This window comes from Leptodactylus fuscus, chromosome 11 (assembly GCF_031893055.1).
Source record: "Leptodactylus fuscus isolate aLepFus1 chromosome 11, aLepFus1.hap2, whole genome shotgun sequence".
Taxonomy (NCBI): domain Eukaryota; kingdom Metazoa; phylum Chordata; class Amphibia; order Anura; family Leptodactylidae; genus Leptodactylus; species Leptodactylus fuscus.
This window is the reverse complement of record NC_134275.1, coordinates 9,197,281-9,215,980: the sequence shown is the minus strand read 5'-3', so window position 1 is coordinate 9,215,980 and position 18,700 is coordinate 9,197,281. Positions and strand designations below refer to the sequence as shown.

The following is an 18,700-nucleotide window of genomic DNA, read 5'->3' as shown; positions in this document are numbered from 1 at the left end:
CCATATCTTTTAACCAAAATAATGGATCTATGTCTGATCCTGGCTTGCAGTCTAAGATGGCGGGCTATGCTGGGACGAGCCAACAATATCAGCCAGTCTTACATAACCCACCTGTGTTACCTCTGCCGTCTGTGAGACCACCAATGGTAGGTGATGAGTGTAGCATCAGAACCATCAATACTAATAGCATATGGCCAACTACGCAAAATGATGGAAACAGCAAAAGAGAGGAAACAGAACTTACTGAAATTGATGTAAATGACTTGATGGAGTTTTAAAATAATATTAATATCCCAACAACCATGACCACCAATATTACACGTAGCAATTCTACTGCCAACAACAACCAAGAGAACCCCTGAATGATGGCCACCTAGAACTTTAGACCTAGTAATTCCGGTTTTGCTCTTTTCTTCCAGTTTGGTAAAAATAAGATCCATCCATTGTTTTCTCCTAATATAATTTGCCTTAACCCTTCCAGGAATCTGCAATACCCCAAGAAATGATTGTGTTTGCCAAGTACCTGAAGAAAGAGAGAATTGGGATGGGCTCACCCAAGCAGAGGTTGGAGTTAGCCTAGCAGGTCTATCTGGTAAGATGCCATGTACAGCAATGTCTTGGGAGATTTGGCTGGAGATTGTTGTTTTAGATCCTGAAGATTGATAACTGTTGTATTTTGTCTTTCAGGCCAAAGTGTTAGCCAGACAACTATCTGCCGCTTTGAGTCCGCACAGCTGAGCCTCAAGAACATGTGCAAGCTGAGGGGATTGCTGCAGGATTGGCTCAAAGTGAAAGCGGACCCCAAATTCTTAGAGGTAAGAAGTCCTGACACAGGGTCCTCTTGTGAGCAGAACTTTCTCCTGTTTATCCTTACATAGAGTTTATGGCACTTCTATGGGGACCTCTAGTACAGCTTGACCCCATTGTATATCCAATGTTAGGGGTGCAAGGATAGGTTCAGGGATCCATGTCATGTGTACCAATAGCTTATTGTCTACATTTTACCCAAAAGATCAGCAGCAGAGGTCCTCCGGTGCCGCAGAAACGGAAGCGCAGAACCAGCATTGACCCCCTAGCAAGAAGTCACCTGGAGAACTATTATAGTTATTGCCAGAAGCCAGGGCCGGAGGAGATTGCACAGATCCCTGAAAATATCAATTTAGAGACATGCGTAAGAGGATCGGATTAGTCTAGATGGATTGATGGACTTTAGGGGTTATTGGTCATTTTTTAATACCATTTTTATCTATTTCTCGACAGGTGACACGAGCCTGGTTCTGCAACAGGCGACAGAAAGCAAAGCGTCAAATGCACCCGTACCTGAGGCAGAACGGCATCAAGGTCTGCGAGATGGCCCAGCCCATTGCACCTCCCAATGCTGCACCTTTCACCATGTCACAGGCAGCGCCCCTGCAAGGCTTTGCTCCGGCCATCATGGGACCCCAACTCTGCCCTGTGAATGCCAACAGCCCATATCTGATGAGAAGTCCATCTCCAAGCTCTGCCATCCGTGGTCACATTTCATAGGATGATCTTTGGGGTGGCCCCCCAGCTGTTTTACCCCTCCAGGCTTGTCTTATCCTCGCTTTACCTTCTGCTGCCCCTCCCCATCTTCCCTTATATCCCCATCTAAGATTTGTTGCTTTCTCTGTAGATTTTGTCATCAGAATATTTGTTCATTTATTTTATGTCCTATATTCCCGCAGAAACTTTCTCCAAGAGAATCTCCTAAGGTTTGGTCTCCCCAAAGAATGAAGGCACTTATCATTGATAGATCTAGAAATAGATAAATATCAGATTTCTATCAATCAGATAGATAGATAGGAGATAGATAGATAGATAGATAGATAGGAGATAGATGAGCCTTCTGGGAGGAAAATGACTATGTGGAGGTCCTTATGGGTGGAAATTAAGGGAGGAACAAAGAATAATAAAATACTGATGGGGGTTTGTTATAAACCTCCAACTATAATGGAAGAAACTGAAAATATACTAATAAAGAAATGAGGCCGCAAACAGAATAAAGTTATTATTAGGGGGGATTTCAACTACCCAGATATCACCTGAGGGGCAGAAACCTGCAGGTCCAACAAAGGGAACAGGTTCTTATACAGGTCAGTAATAGAAGACAATGTATCCCAACTAGTGCAGGATCCCACAAGAGGCTCTTCTAGGCCTAATTGTAACAAATGAACCCGACACATTGTCATAAGTGGAGGTCGGGGGTCATCTGGGTAATAGTGACCATAACATAATAAGTTTCCTTGTACACATTAAGAAGATGTTCAGTAGAGGGGGCACAAAAACACTAAACTTCAGGAAGGCCAATGGTCACCAGCTGAGAGAGGAGCTTAGCAGCAGAACCTGGGACAATGTCCTCAGTGATGGGAACACAAATAAAATGGGACATCTCCAAAAACATTCTAAATAGGAGCAGTAAAAACGTATACCCTATGGGAATCAGCGGCCAGAAATCATAGAAAACCAATATGGCTAAATGAAACGGTACAGAATGCAATGAGGGATAAAAGGAAGCATTTCTAGAAGACCTTTCACCTCCTGGGGCACATGCGGTTTAATACACCGCTAGAAAGCAGACAATGTCCCGAATTCAGCGCACTATCGGCTTTCCCGTTCTGTGCCCACAATGAAGAGCTATCGGTGCCGCTACCATAGCTCTTCACTGTCAGAAGGGTGTGACAGTCTATCAGGTACGCCCCTCCTCACAGCAGCGGCTATAGCGCTATACTGTCAGAGGGGGCGTTGCTTACCACCCAGGGATGACGCTGATGTTGGCCGTGCGCCCCATAACCTTCACAAGGAGTTTATTGATATTTATAGTGATAGTAACCCGAGAGAAATATTTGAGGAAGTAAAAATGGAGGACTTTTACCGTCTACTACTGGGGCCTGCTGTGACGCAATGGCTTCGACTTCGTGCTGCCTGTATTCTATCAGTGTTTGGAAGCATCTATCTGTGCAAACACGTTTCCAAGAATGAAACTGAAGAAGACTACGCATCGATCATGGGTCACCGATGACAACGGCCATGCTGTTTTACAAACAGTACAAGACCTGGAACCAGACATAGACACACTGACCTCAGGAAACGGTGACACATCCAGCCAGAAAACCATACAGGGAAGCAGAATAAGGAATAGTCTATAGGATAGTAAGTAACAGGCCAATGTCTTAGGTTGTTACAATACACTCACTGGCCACTTTATTAGGTACACCATGCTAGTAACGGGTTGGACCCCCTTTTGCCTTCAGAACTGCCTCAATTCTTCGTGGCATAGATACAACAAGGTGCTGGAAGCATTCCTCAGAGATTTTGGTCCATATTGACATGATGGCATCACACAGTTGCAGTCGCAGATTTGTCGGCTGCACATCCATGATGCGAATCTCCCGTTCCACCACATCCCAAAGATGCTCCTCTATTGGATTGAGATCTGGTGACTGTGGAGGCCATTGGAGTACAGTGAACTCATTGTCATGTTCAAGAAACCAGTCTGAGATGATTCCAGCTTTATGACATGGCATTGCATTATCCTGCTGAAAGTAGCCATCAGATGTTGGGTACATTGTGGTCATAAAGGGATGGACATGGTCAGCAACAATACTCAGGTAGGCTTTGGCGTTGAAACGATGCTCAATTGGTACCAAGGGGCCCAAAGAGTGCCAAGAAAATATTCCCCACACCATGACACCACCACCACCAGCCTGAACCGTTACCGATACAAGGCAGGATGGATCCATGCTTTCATGTTGTTGACGCCAAATTCTGACCCTACCATCCGAATGTCGCAGCAGAAATCGAGACTCATCAGACCAGGCAACGTTTTTCCAATCTTCAATTGTCCAATTTCGATGAGCTTGTGCAAATTGTAGCCTCAGTTTCCTGTTCTTAGCTGAAAGGAGTGGCACCCGGTGTGGTCTTCTGCTGCTGTAGCCCATCTGTAGCCTCAAAGTTCGACGTACTGTGCGGCGTTCAGAGATGCTCTTCTGGCTACCTTGGTTGTAACGGGTGGCTATTTGAGTCACTGTTGCCGTTCTATCAGCTCGAACCAGTCTGGCCATTCTCCTCTGACCTCTGGCATCAACAACGCATTTCCGCCCACAGAACTGCCGTTCACTGGATGTTTTTTCTTTTTCGGACCATTCTCTGTAAACCCTAGAGATGGTTGTGCGTGAAAATCCCAGTAGATCAGCAGTTTCTGAAATACTCAGACCAGCCCTTCTGGCACCAACAACCATGCCACGTTCAAAGGCACTCAAATCACCTTTCTTCCCCATACTGATGCTCGGGTTGAACTGCAGGAGATTGTCTTGACCATGTCTACATGCCTAAATGCACTGAGTTGCCGCCATGTGATTGGCTGATTAGAAATTAAGAGTTAACGAGCAGTTGGACAGGTGTACCTAATAAAGTGGCCGGTGAGTGTATGTTCTTCCCTCAAAGGGCTGATTGTAACAGTAGTAATGTACAAATGTAACTACTCCTTATAGCTCGCTGAACTGTTAGGGAGAAGTTACTTTTATACACATCTAAAATAATCTTGGCCCTTCAAGGTACCTCATGGGGCTGAAGTGGTCCCCGGGGTAAAGGGGTTTGACACCTCTACTCTACAGGTAGGACAGTGACAAGGGACATCCGCTACAGCTAGACCAGTGACAAGGAGACCATCTTTATACCTAGACTGATGACTATCACAAGGAGACATCCGCTACGCCTCTCTAGGCTGGCCACTGTGACAAGGAGAAACCTACTACGTCTGGAGGAGAGAAAGTTTCACCAGCAACATAGACACAGTAAGACCATGGGAAGAATATGCAAATCTCCACACACCTGAGAAGGTGGTCTCTCCCTAAGAAGTGACATTATCCCCACAGTAAGACCAGTGAGGCTCTGGAGGTCACTGCCCCAGGAACGAAAGGTGGTGAATTCATTGAACAAGTTCAAAGAGGGGCGGGAAACATTTCTTGAAGAGAACAATATTACAGGTTATGGATTCTAGATTTAAGGACACGATGATCCAGGGTTTAATTTTATCCCCTGAGATGGGGCAAATGGCATAAGCCTCGTGGGTTTATTTTTTGCATTCCTCTGGATCAACTCTGTAGGGTTATAGGTTGGACCTGATGGACTGATGTCTTCATCGAAACTCATCTACTATGTAACTGTGAGACAGACAGATAGATAGGAGATAGATAGATAGATAGATAGATAGATAGATAGATATTCCAAGTTCAGAGCAGCACCAAAAAATAACCTGACTCTGGCTGATGGGAGCAAATCCTAAAGATCCGGCATATGATCCATAAGAAGTAATATATAAATGGACAATGCTTTACTGCTTGAAAAGGGTCCTGTAGCCTTAGGACCGAAATGTTGCAATGGAATAAATCTTCACCCATTTTATTCACAGTTTTGGAGTGCTGTCCATTTTTTTGTGATAGATAGATAGATAGATAGAATAACAGTTGTGCAGAGCAGCACCAGAAAAAAAACTTGACCCGGTCAGTTGGTGCAAGTTCCAAGTGATCAGGCGTATGACCACATGTAGATAATGTAGAAAATGAACAGAACTCCAAAAATAAATCAAAGTAGTGAGGATTTATTCCATAGCAACATTACGGTCCCAGAAGTGCAGGACCTTTCTCAAGCATATCCATCTATCTCCTATCTATCTATCTATCTATCTATCTATCTATCTATCTATCTATCTATCTATCCATCCATCTATCTATATGTTGGAATTTCCGTTACACCTGACCCCATACAGCTCATTTTGGGTTGTCAGTGTGCACTAAGGCTCTTCATAGATACATTTTTTCGAGTTGTTGCTCATATTGGCTATTGGTCACCTACTTGTAAGAGGAGACACTGACTCTATCTGTAAGTGCAGAATCCCAAAATAACCATAAGAAAAGGCATTCACCTGTTCAGAGGAGATGAAACTTCTAAGTGGGATCTGTCTACTTACTTACCTACCTAACATCCATCCATCTATCTATCTATCTATCTATCTATCTATCTATCTATCTATCTATCTATCTAATCTCTCTATCACATATCTGATATTTATCGATTTCTAGATCTATGAATGGCTTTGCCCCCCTATGTGAGTACCCCAGGGCCCAGGTCGCAGCCTCCGCTGATATTACTACCACTAAATGTCTTTATCGCATGTAATGTAATTACGGGTTATGGATTCTAGATTTTAAGGACACGATCATCCAGAGTTTCATTTTATCCCCTGAAATGGGGCAAATGGCATAAGCCTCGTGGTTTTATTTTTTGCATTCCTCTGGATCAACACTGTGGGGTTATAGGTTGGACCTGATGGACTGATGTCTTCATCTACTATGTAACTGTGAGACAGACAGACAGATAGATAGGAGATAGATAGGTGATGGGTGCAAATCCTAAAGATCCGGCATATGATCCATGATAAGTAATACAAAAATGGGAATGCTTTACTGCTTGAAAAGGGTCCTGTAGCCTTAGGACCGAAACGTTGCAATGGAATAAATCTTCACCCATTTTATTCACAGTTTTGGAGTGCTGTCCATTTTTTGTATTAGATAGGATAGATAGATGTGATTGATAGGCAGAAAGATGGGAGATAGATATTAGATACATAGATAGATAGTTGATTGATAGATAGATAGATAGATAGATAGATAGAAGATAGATGTGATTGATAGACAGAAAGAAAGATGGGAGATAGATATTAGATACATAGATATTAGATACATAGATAGATATTAGATACATAGATAGATAGATGTGATTGATAGACAGAAAGATGGGAGATAGATATTAGATACATAGATAGATATTAGATACATATATAGATAGTAGATAGATAGGAGATAGATTCATTGATAGACAGACAGAAAGATGGGAGATAGATATTAGATACATAGATAGATAGTTAATAGATAGATAGATCTTCATGTATTCTCCACCTTAGCTTATGTTCTGTATTGGATTGCTAAAGCTCTTTCTCGTGCACATTTTTGGATGCAGTTTCTGAAGCCTAATTTAGGCCTTGGCATTTTTCTATAATCTCCTTCCTCCATGTTATAATACATGCCTGACATGGAGTTCATAAACTGCACCAAGGTGTTCTATGTGAAGACATATAAAGACAATATTTTTTTTAGCTCCTTCCCCACCCACAAGTGTTGTCTGACTGGGCTGATAACCCCAAAGAGCCCCATGTTTGCTCTTCTCTGGGGTCACAATGACTGGGGCTCAGATAAGGCCGGAGATAATTGGCTTTATGAAGTTTGGTGTAGACAGTTTGGTGAGGAGGTTAAAAAGATTAATTAAAGGGGTCTCTTTGTTAATTGTTATTAGGACAGTAATTATATTAGCACTATCATATCTCACTGGCCTTGATCACATCTAATCCAATCAACCTGTAGTTGATTAGATTTTGATTCCCCCTAATGGAGGAAGGGATAGAGGTGAAGAGGATACCAGTCAGTTTTTTTTACTTTTAGTACTTGCCTCTGGAGGAATTAATTATCTGGTATTCCACTCTAAGGATCTGCTCACCCCAGGGAGCCTTCTGCTACTGCACTTTACTATTGCACCTTCACTATCTCCAGGGCTTGTTTCATTGTCACCAGGGCCCCAGCTATCTGCTGTCCAGGCTCCTCTCTGCAGGACTCCAGTCATGGCCCAAATTGAATTACACAGTCTACATTCATGCAGCTTTTTCTATTAGAAGATCAATGCAAAGACCCTGAGACTGTGATCTGCACCATTCCAGTAAATGAAATGAAGGATTCTGGAGTGCACCTTGTACAAATAGTGCACTGACTTTTTAAAATTTTGTTGCCACCAAATTAATTGCCCCCTCTGCCTTAGTTTTAGATGGTGATGAGCAGAGTTTTAGGTTCAGCCCAGCAGTTTTTGGGGTGGTCAGCAGCTTCCATTCATGGGCCTGGCCAGTTTAGATTTCATCACATTAAACATTTGGGCTTACCAGTCACTCATCCTTCTTTCTGCAATAGGAAATGTCAGGCAATGTTTGGCTTCAAGGGTATTGTCAATCTGAATTTTTGGTGAGGTTCTACTTTGCTAAGGACTGAATAATAAAATCCCATTGGGCCCAGGTCGTGTTCCACACACATATCTTAGCATTTTCGTTTGCTGTCTATAATGGGACAATCGTATCCCTATGGGCACCGAAAACCAATCCCTTCTGCCTGATTGTGGAGGATATAAAAATTTAGCTGGGGTGTCACTTTTAATAATTTCCCATGAACTATCAGATTGTGTTTCATAATGCAAGAGACAAAACGCCCACCTTGTCATATCAGCACTGGCTTGCAGTGAAGCACTTGTCCATGTAGGCAATTCCAACATTTTCGGTCAAGGGCAGGGGTCCTCAAACTACGGCCCGTTATGTGCTGGGGTTACTCCAACAGGTAGCTGCTTATTTAAAAAAAACTCCAAAAGCAAACAAAAACCACCACATACATATCAGGGGCCCGCCAGGCCCCCTAATATCCCAGGCCCTGTGGCAGCCACTACCGCTAACCCCCTGGTAGTTACACCCCTGACATTTAGTGCACGCAGTCTATGCTTTCTGCATGATTTTTGGTTTTAGATAGTGATGGGTCAATTCTAAGTGCACCTCCATTTTCACGATGACCATTAGCTCACATTCATGGTTGTGGCCAGTCTAGGTTTCATCACACCCAACCATTCCCATCTGGGCCTGGCACACACTTCTCTTCCTTCCCTCTATAGGAAATGCCAGGGAATTTTGGGGATCTAGAGGCATTGCCCCATATTGGGACTGACTTGGGGTGAAACACAAGTCTAAATTGGGAATTACAATACTTTCAGGGCAAGGGTGTAGTTTTGTGCACTCAGAACATGTGATATATCCCAAAAATTTGGATCCCAAAAAGCAACCACCTCTTCTGCCTTAGGTTTAGTTGTTAGATGGTGATGGGCCAAGTCTAAGGTTTTCTACTAGTGTTTGTGTCGATCATCAGCTCACATTCATGGGACAGGCCAGACTAGACTTCATCAAACATAATATCCATCCAGGCCCGGCCCTCACTTCTCTGCCTTCCATCCATAGACATTACAAAGTAACCTTTGCTCTGCCAGGGCATTGCCAATCTGAACTTTTGGCCAAAGGTTCTACTTAGCTAAAGACTGGATGATAAAATTCCCTTGGGCCCAGTTACTGGCCACGGCTGCACATATATCATCTTGGTATTTTTGTTTGTGGTCTACAATGAGACAGTTGTATCCCGATGGGTACTATAGACCCACCCTCAGGCCTGATCACAGAGACTAAAGATATTACTTGGGATAGCAATTTTTATAATTTCTCATGAGCGAAAAGACTGTTCCATAAAACAAGGGCAAAAATGTCCCCCCCTCCACCACAGCTCTACAGTATATTAGCACAAGATGGGGTGAAACACAAGACCATATACGCTATTCCAATTTTCTTCAGCCATGTACCGTATATGCTCGAGTATAAGCTGAGTTTTTGTGCTGAAAAAGTTCTGCTCTGCTTATACTCGAATCAGTGAGGGAAGGGGTTAAAGCACACGGACCCCATAGACTATAACGGGGGCCGTGTGCTTGAGGCACGGCCCGCATGAACGATTTGTGCGGGCAGTGTGCAGCAAGCACACGGACCCCATTATAGTCTATTAGGTCCTTGTGCTTTAACCCCTTCCCGACATCCATAGCTGCTGGGTGTCTACTGTTTTACACAGACACCCAGCGCTAATGCCCTCGGTCGGTGCCCGCACCATGGGGACATTAACCCTTCCCGGCGGCACATAGGCAGCGCCATTTTGCCTGTGATCGACGTCACGTTGGTATGAAAGCCGGGAGCCTTGTAAAGGTTCCCAGGCTTGTCTGCAGTGCTTTTCTTTTGCAGGCTGCTCTTTTTTTTTTTTATTTATTACAATACATTGTAAAAAATAAAGTAGAAAAAAAATATATAACTTTTTAAAAAGTATTAAAAATTCAAATCACCCCCTTTCCCTAGAACACATATAAAAATAGTTAAATCCCTGTGTCAAGAAACCCCCGCCCTACAAATCTATAAAAATATTTTTCCTGTACGGTAAATGCTGTAGCGGGAAAAGAGTTGTCTAATAGCAGCCCCCCCCCCCCCCACGACTACAGCCAGATTAAATATAGGGTATCTGCAGTGCTCCTGTTCGTTGGGAAGGGGGTAATAGGAGCACAGCAGATACCCTATATTCAGCCAGGCTGAATTCCAAGTGGGGGGGGGGGGAAACTGCAGTCCTCAAGCTCAGGGAAGGGGCAGACACACACCCTCCCCTTCCCCAGCAACTACTGCACCCAAAAACTCCGGCCACTATAATTTTTTACATTTTCCAGTAGCTGCTGCATCCCCCCCCCCCCCAGCTTATACTCGAGTCAATAAGTTTTCCCCGTTTTTTTGTGGTAAAATTAGGGGCCTCGGCTTATATTCGGGTCGGCTTATACTCGAGTATGTATGGTATTTATAGGGGTTTTTCTTGTAGTCAAACCAAGTACTGCCCCTAAATTTTTTTTCCTGACAATCAGTTGCACCTTCCATCCACCTTATTTTTAGGTTTTAGATGGTGACGGGCAGATATTAAGTTTCCCACCAGTTCTTGGGATGACCATTAGTTCACATTCATGGCTCTGGCCAGGCTAGATTTTATCACACAAAACAATACCCCTCTGGGCTTTCACTTATTTTCTCTTTCTCACCATAGGAAATGCAACTTTTGGGATCAAGGGGTGTTGCCAAACTGAATTTTTGATGACAATGATACTTGGCTAAAGACTGAATGATAAAATCCCAGGCCCAGGGGCTGTAAGCCGTGTAATTAATAAATATATATATATATATACATATATATATATATATATATATATATATATATATATATATACATATACATATACATATACATATACACACACACACACACACACACATCTATATATTATATATATCTAGCTTTGGCAATGCCAAATACCTATTCGGACGTGCCAATAAAGCATTTTTGGATTTGATTTGATTATATCTATATACAGTATATTGTACATGTGACCTGAATTATTTTTAATGACCTCATTTCAAAGAAACTGAAATTTTATTTAATTTTTATATATTACATTATTTAATGGTTCGTTAAAGTGTGATTTTTATTTATTTATTTTCAAAGAGTTGCCAAGTGTTCAGTTGAGCCCCAGGACTCTTACAGAAACTCGCTCCCTTTCTGGAGACTTCCATTCTCATCTTTGCGATACTTGGTGTTGGTTTCGCAACATTGTTCACGCCTGGCCATTGTGTTACGTTGTGGGGTTCAGGCCAGTCTCACCATTTTAGCCCTCTTTTGTCCCAGCCTAAAACTCACAATCGAACAGCACAATAGACAGAATGGGAACATGAAATAAACAGTGAATCCACGCATTTCCCTGTACAGACAGAGCGGCTCCAATGTATTTAGTTTTGCAAGTCGACCCTTCAGGTGGTGACCACAGGAATCACACGTCAGTACATGACTATTGCAGATTTCACAGCATGGACTCACCTGATGTAATCGTTAAAGGCCACTGTTCTAAACGTCTCTGTTTTTTGATAGTCTGGGCCAATGGACGGGGTCAGTGCATTCATGTGGGGATCAAAGAGGAGGGGACAAGTCACTTTACCATTGGGCTCCAATGCAAAACCTGCAACAAAAAAAAACGCTGGGCCTCCATCTAACATCTGTGCCGACAGAAGCAGAGCAGGTGCCCCCAGAGTCTAAAGTAACATAAAACCAAATTAAACACCCCGTGTCTGAAAAATGCCCAAACGACAAATATTTTTACCATATGGTGTACAACATAGCAGGTGCGCGTGCGTATGCGTGTGTGTGGAATCAAAAATTTGCACCAAAATTAACACACCATTTTTCTCCAATACAGTTATGAATGCACTGTGCGGATAAGGGATCTGGGAAAGCTGGAATAACAGCCATGTTGGTTATCGCCCAGCTTTGCCAGAGCAAATAATAAAGACAAAGTGGTCTAATGGAACCAATCCACCACCCAGCTTTATATGGAGGTGACAAGATGAAGGATCACTCATCATTTCCTAAATAGCTTAAGCCAGTAGACAAGTCATGTTCTGCCCCTCAGGCCTGCACTAGGTTTCACAGAGAGCATCCCATTTGTTCTGGAGTGCTCCTTAAAGGAAAAAAAAAGGGCAGTAGGCCCAGAGGTTTATTGAAATCTCCCTGTCCATAGAGTAGTCATCAATGTGAACAGTGTCCATAGAGTAGTCATCAATGTGAACAGTGGGAGGGCGACAACCAGTTGTATCTTTCCCCACTTGTGTGGGTGGCTAATTATAAAAAGCCATTTATCCCACCTTCTCAAGTTAACTGGAATCCCAAACAACATTCCACGGGAATGCCATTAAAGGCCTCCTTCAAAAAACACAATGAGATACAAGTGCTATAGAGATCAAGGCGAAGATAGTTGGAGTTTTTTTTACCCTTGGGCAAAGGAAAGACACCTCAGCATGTGAATGGAGACGAGATAGCAGAAGACTTTGTGCCAGGAAGAGGTTTAAGCCAACAGGTGGCTGGGTTCTTCTTTAAAAAATTTTTAATTAACTCCAAGAGCAAAGGCTCCATGGGGTAAGAGATTGGAGATGGGGGAAGGGTGAGGCTTTTAGTACACCAAATTACTGATCAGTGTGGAATTTCACCGTCAAACCAGAAGGAACTTGATCTGAGAGGTGACGGACTATTATTATGAACAAGGTGAAAGACGTTGGGTTCACACTAGCGTTGGGGTGTCCGTTAGAAGCGAGAAACGAACCGCTAATGTAGCCCAAGCGACTATATTGGGGATCACTTTTGTAACAGTCGGGCTTGTAGGACTTTTTTTTTCACCTGGCAATTTATACAAATCTGCACCAAACACCCAGTATAAATGTGAACATCGCCTTACAAGAAAGACCAGGAGCCCCAAATCCAAAATCTGATACTATTCTTTATTTCATGCTATTTCAGTTGCACGCCAGTCATGTGACCTCAAGGTATCAGTAAGGGAGGGGGACTGGAAACAATATATTCGGAAGTCTTGCAATTGATAAGGATACACTGAGGTCATGTGACATTCGCAATAAGGTGAGCTCAAAAGTCTCCGCAAGACCCCAGCCTAAATCAGAGGATCAGCTCCTCTCCTGAGCTGGAAGGTATCAGATCATGAGAAGAAATGGATTGTGTATATACACAAAGCCTATAGAGAACCTCCTATGGTTGATGAATAGGATACCAGAATGACAGTGGATACTGACACCTACAGATAGAACAAGAACAGGGCCATTGGTGACTATAGAAGTTGGAGTGACCCTTTTAGTTTTAGGAATGTCACTCAAAAAAAGTGGTCTGTGAGATGAGACACCTAGTGGCCCGACCCCTTGGCAATACTGGTTAGCAATGGGGGCAGGGTAAGGGGGGCATTAATGGTTGTCAGCAGCAGCTGTTATATCAGCGACACCTCTGCGCCATTTTACATGAAGAAGCGGAAACCAATGACAAGATAAATAAAAAGTCTAATTATATTGGTAAGGAAAAAGGAGTGGAACAGCATCGGCACCGAGGAGAGACACGGACAGACACAGAAGAGCTCTCTCATATTTTACAATCACAATTGGTGCAAAGAAAGAAAATAGTTTCCCCTTTTCTTAGCTATGATTGGTGGAATCTACAAGTAGTGCAATATGGATTAGAAAGAGCGCCCCCTGCCGATACAGTGACAACCTGGTCTCGGCGCTAGATTTGGTCAGCGTCCATCCATACGGTGGTAGCATAGTGGCATTGGTCCATGATCAGGGTTCAGAATAGAGGTCTATGGGCTTAAAGGGGACTTCTGATATGATATTTGGGCATGTCAGGGGGTCACATGGGAACTTCATTGAGTTGGGAATGGGGGTCCTACATGAGGGTGTACACATTTTGTTATCGACAGGGCTTAGGACACTCATGGTTCTCGAATAGGTGCCATTGCAGCGGACTATTGTCACAGTGGTGATGGTACAACCCCCCCCCCCCCCCCCAAAGCAATAGGTGAAATTAGGTTATCTGTGATCTTATCCCAGATCAGGGTTCTGCACATTGTATGATGGCACTGTTATATTGTGGCCATAGTGTCTCAAGATGACGGTCAATTACAGTCTGATTGTAACCAGACACCGCTGAGGAATCCTATTCAGTGAGATCCTCTGTAACCTGAAGCTCCTTAAAGGAGAAGTGCAACTTCAAATGTACGTACCCTTATGTCTGAGGGTCACTACCTTATATATGTACACACCTAGGTATCAAGGGGAGGTCAGAGCAAAGGCAGGGACAATGCATTACTAGATTCTGACATACCTGTATAGGGGATCATGTAAGGCAAAGCCGAGGAAAATAGTACTACCCCCCCCCCATTAAGAGTGTGTGTGCTATTAAAGACAACCTTCACGTCCTCTTGCACGTGGTTTTATATACCGCTCCAAAGCCAACAGTGCGCTGCCTGTTAGGTGCCCCTGGGCTGGAGATATTGGTGCCGTTGGCGTACTGTTGGCTTTCAAGCGGTATATAAAACCACATGTGCAGGAGGACATTAAAGGTCTTCTTTAAAGAGGTTAACAGGGCCCCCCAACAGTTTATATACTGATGAAGTAATAGGCACCCCGATGTCTCCGCTATACCTTGGGCAGGGCTGCCGTTCGGTGCCTATGACTTGAATAGAAGCCCATCTGCCTGCGGCCCCATCCTGTGCAGTCACTTCCAGCCCTCAGGAGCATTTGGATTAGGTGGTCAGTGAGGGGTCCCCGGTGACTGCCCCCCACCGAGAGGACACTCAACTATCCTGCAGAGAATTTCATCAGTATAAATAACCCCATGGGGGCCAGAAAACGATTTTGGAAACTTTTTTTCAGCATGCACGGCCTTTCATGTGATTCTTGGACAAAATAGACAGCGACATAACCAAACCATGAAGGGGTATGGCTTTAAATGCCACGTAACGGATACATCGTATATATACCTATTGGGTTACATAACAATAGCATGTATATAAAAGTGCAAATGTTACATAAGGAAGTAACAATCGTCATCTTCGCTACGGCCAAATGTACTGATATGAATTATATGAGCTGCCGGCTCTGTGCACTCAGTTCGGACTCATTTTCTCTCGCTCGCCACCATTGTGACGATCCCACCTTCCTCAGAGAAGAGAAGATTGAAATGAAAAGGGGGACGAAAAAAAAAAAAAAAAAAAAAAAAAAAGGAGAGACAGAGGTCAGAGTCCCCGGCCGACTTGTCGCCAGCTCGCCTGTATAACAGTCTTGCTTTCACCACTGTGAATGGAGCGGGACGGCTGGAAATAGTCTTTATGCAAAATAAAAAAAGAGTTGATCACGCTCAGGAAACCTGAAAACTTTTGTGTTTTTATCACGTCTTGAGTTTTGTTTTATCTTTCAGAACTGGGTTTTGGTTTTGGAAAGGAGTCTGCAGGCAGAGGTGGCTAGTGAGGGCCGTGGGCCGGGTGATGCAGAGACGAGTCGTCAAAGAGCGGATTCTTTACTTCCATTTCTCCTGTCTGAAAGAGGAAGCAATGTATAAGACAAGACACCCTCATGTGTGATATACAATATTATACATGCACACATATATACTGTATATAAGAGATAACTACCATTTAGGCACTTGAGATAAGAGCTGGCTAGCTATGAAACACATTGTGCGCTGGGATGCAATAAAGGAACTTTCCATAATACTGATCTCCTCTCCATCCTTTGTACATCGTCTACCCAGAATAAATCCGTGTCCTATAGTTTTGCCCATTTCAGTTCTGACCAGGTGATTTTTTATCTGGGCACCCACGTTGCATACGCTGTATTAGGATCGTCATAGATGGGCGTTTACTTGGGACCTGCCTCTTACTGTTGCCATGTTAGTGCTACACAATAATTATATTCTAAATATTGCCCTTACGTTATACCTCTGCCCCCAGGATTACCCCTTTATAACCACACTGTAATGATTTATCATGACACGGACATGTCCAATTCTTCAAGCACCCTTATTACCATATATACTCGAGTATAAGCAGAGTTTTTTTAGCACAGTTTTTGCGCTGAAAACGCCCACCTCGGCTTATACTCGAGTCAATATGGTAATACAGCAAGACCCCTGTGGCAAGACATCTGTGGATGGCTACTGGAGCAGCGCTGTCTCCAGGATCACCCCAATATGTTTCCAGAGCCTCTACTCTGCCTTGGAAACATCTTGGGGCGGCCCTGGAGACAGCGCTGCCTCACCACCCACCTATCGGCTGCTCCAGCGGCTGCCCACAGTCAGCAGCGGGCCTCCGCTCCTGTGCCCCCCCCCCCCAGCTACATCACACGCCGGGTGACGTGGCCACGTAAGCTCAGGCCCTTTTACGTTCAGAATAAGCTAGCGTTTACTCAGTGTGAATTCACCCTTACTCACCTCTCCGGGATCCAATGTTACTCCTAGTAAGCTTTGGGCCTATATGGTAATGCCCAGACGTCACATGGTCTGGGATATTACCATTTAAGCCCAAAGCCTGTGCTAGCAGTATCATATAGGTCCAAAACCTGTGCTAGTAGTAATAGCCTGTTACTACTAGCACAGGCTTCGGGCCTGTATGGCAACAGGCTGTTACTGCTAGCACAAGCTTTGGGCCTTATGATAATATCCCAGACGTCTGGGGCATTATCATACAGGCCCAAAGTCTACTAGGATTAACATAAGCACAAACAGAATGTCATGCATTTTCCCGCCTCAGCTTATACCCGAGTCAGTAAGTTTTCCCAGTTTTTTGTGGAAAATTAGGGGGGGTTATATTCGAGTATATACATTTTCCCATTCTATAATGCAACTTTGGGTGTAACAAAAAGGCAAGAACAGGAACTGCCAGCAAATCTTGAGGACAAAACATAGCTAAAATGACTTCTCTGTGCTCCAGCCCTTGAACGCTTTCACTGGGAACCCCCCTGCCGAGCATTTCTATCTGTAACACTTTACCATGTAACAAGTCTATTCAATGGCCATATTGTTCTCTGAAAAGATCTATCTAAGGGAGCGTTCACACTACCGTCGGTGTCCGACATGTAGTGTCCGCTCAAAATCTGTCACGGACACTAGGAGCGGACACTAGATGTGTCCGTGACACCTGTCATTCACTTTAATGGGCATCGGGTGCGTTCTTTTGCACTCCGTGCCCGTCCTTCACTGTCCGCTTGTAAAGATGTCCGACTTCTCAAGCGGACAGAAGAACCCTGCATGCAGGGTTTTTCTGTCCGCTTGAGAAGTCGGACATCTTCTCTTGCGGACAGGAAAGGACGGGCACGGAGTGCAAAAGAACGCACCCGATGCCCATTAAAGTGAATGACAGGTGTCACGGACACATCTAGTGTCCGCTCCTAATGTCCGTGACAGATTTTGAGCGGACACTAGGAGCGGACACTACATGTCGGACACCGACAGTAGTGTGAACGCCCCCATACTGGGGAAGCTTGCAAACAAGCAGCAGGAACGGCTGAGCTTTTATACCGTAATGTTATATTATGAAGGCCTCTAATATTGAATGCTACGCCCACTGGCAAACGGTATAATTATATGGTAAGCGTATGGTTATGTCATACAAGCAATAGTCAGCGTGAGAGAGAAGCCATAGTGGAGAGTGACCCATTCATAACATTTAGTGTAATGGGAATGGCTTCTCTATGGCCAAGAGGAGAGTGCACACATGAAATACACCCCCCCCCCCAAAAAAAAAACAAAACAAGAAACATAAAACAAAATATCTATATATCTCTATCCATCTAAACCTTGTTGCCCTCCCATCCAATTTCCTTCTAGAGTCTTCCTATGATAAAAGACTCTTCACATGGAAATCCAGGACCCCTGATCTCTACAAAGGGATTACACAAATCCAGGCAGAGGATGACCCCCTATGTGAAGTCACAAGCTTCCACTACACCCTATTTGAGGATGATCTGACCCCACTCTCAGGATTACAATCATCCATTAGAAAGCCTCCCCTGCTGGGGTCCCAGTTACTATATACCTAAAAACAGTCCTATGGCTTTTTCAGCGACCGAGAAATTGCAATTCTTCGGCTGGCAGGGGAATAAGTGTGGATCAAAATATTGTAAGGTTTATTTGGAATGCTAAAGCACCCATAAGTCATTATGGGACCGGTGGTTTATTGACCCAACTAGCCTACAAATAAGACCACATGCACACGGGGCTTCTGATATGGGGCTGAGTGCATGTTACTGGAATGGATGCATTTCAATAGAGCATGCAGAAATCCATGTGACCACTGCCAAAACCTCTCCATCTAGGAGAACGGAGCCAATTTTCAGTCTGCCTTATGGAAATACATCCTTATAGGCCATACAGGTTAAAAGTTACGACTGCACCATTTCATACGAAGGAAAGATATTTGCAGGGATCGGAATTTCTCATCAGAAGCTACTTTGCAGTTTCTATCCCTTTAACAAGAAGTGATCATATTTACTGGGGCTAATCCTGGACACTCGTATACTGTGAAGTCTCCGTCCTCGTTCTCCTCATCTGATGTGACGGCAGAATCCGGGTGTTTCAGCTCGTCTTTATTTCTTAAA

The 18,700-nt window shown here is 43.9% G+C and overlaps 2 protein-coding genes across 2 annotated transcripts in view; one reads left to right on the top strand and one right to left on the bottom strand.

Annotated features, from left to right (window-relative positions):
• The first annotated feature begins 457 nt into the window (after positions 1-457).
• Positions 458-1,527, top strand: LOC142184748 (POU domain, class 5, transcription factor 1.2-like). Its single transcript, XM_075259808.1, is given in 5 exon segments — positions 458-548; positions 551-592; positions 688-815; positions 1,013-1,171; positions 1,261-1,527. Coding segments are annotated over 5 exon segments (642 nt in total). The 5' UTR covers positions 458-502.
• A 12,070-nt stretch (positions 1,528-13,597) lies between these two features.
• The window catches only part of NPDC1 (neural proliferation, differentiation and control 1), a 54,586-nt gene continuing 49,483 nt past the window's right edge, over positions 13,598-18,700 (bottom strand). The window contains exons 8-9 of the mRNA XM_075260439.1: positions 18,595-18,694; positions 13,598-15,642 (exon numbers count right to left, since the gene is read on the bottom strand). Coding sequence (XP_075116540.1) covers positions 15,568-15,642; positions 18,595-18,694 — 175 coding nt within the window. The 3' untranslated portion in view covers positions 13,598-15,567. The remainder of the gene's footprint in view (positions 15,643-18,594; positions 18,695-18,700) is intronic.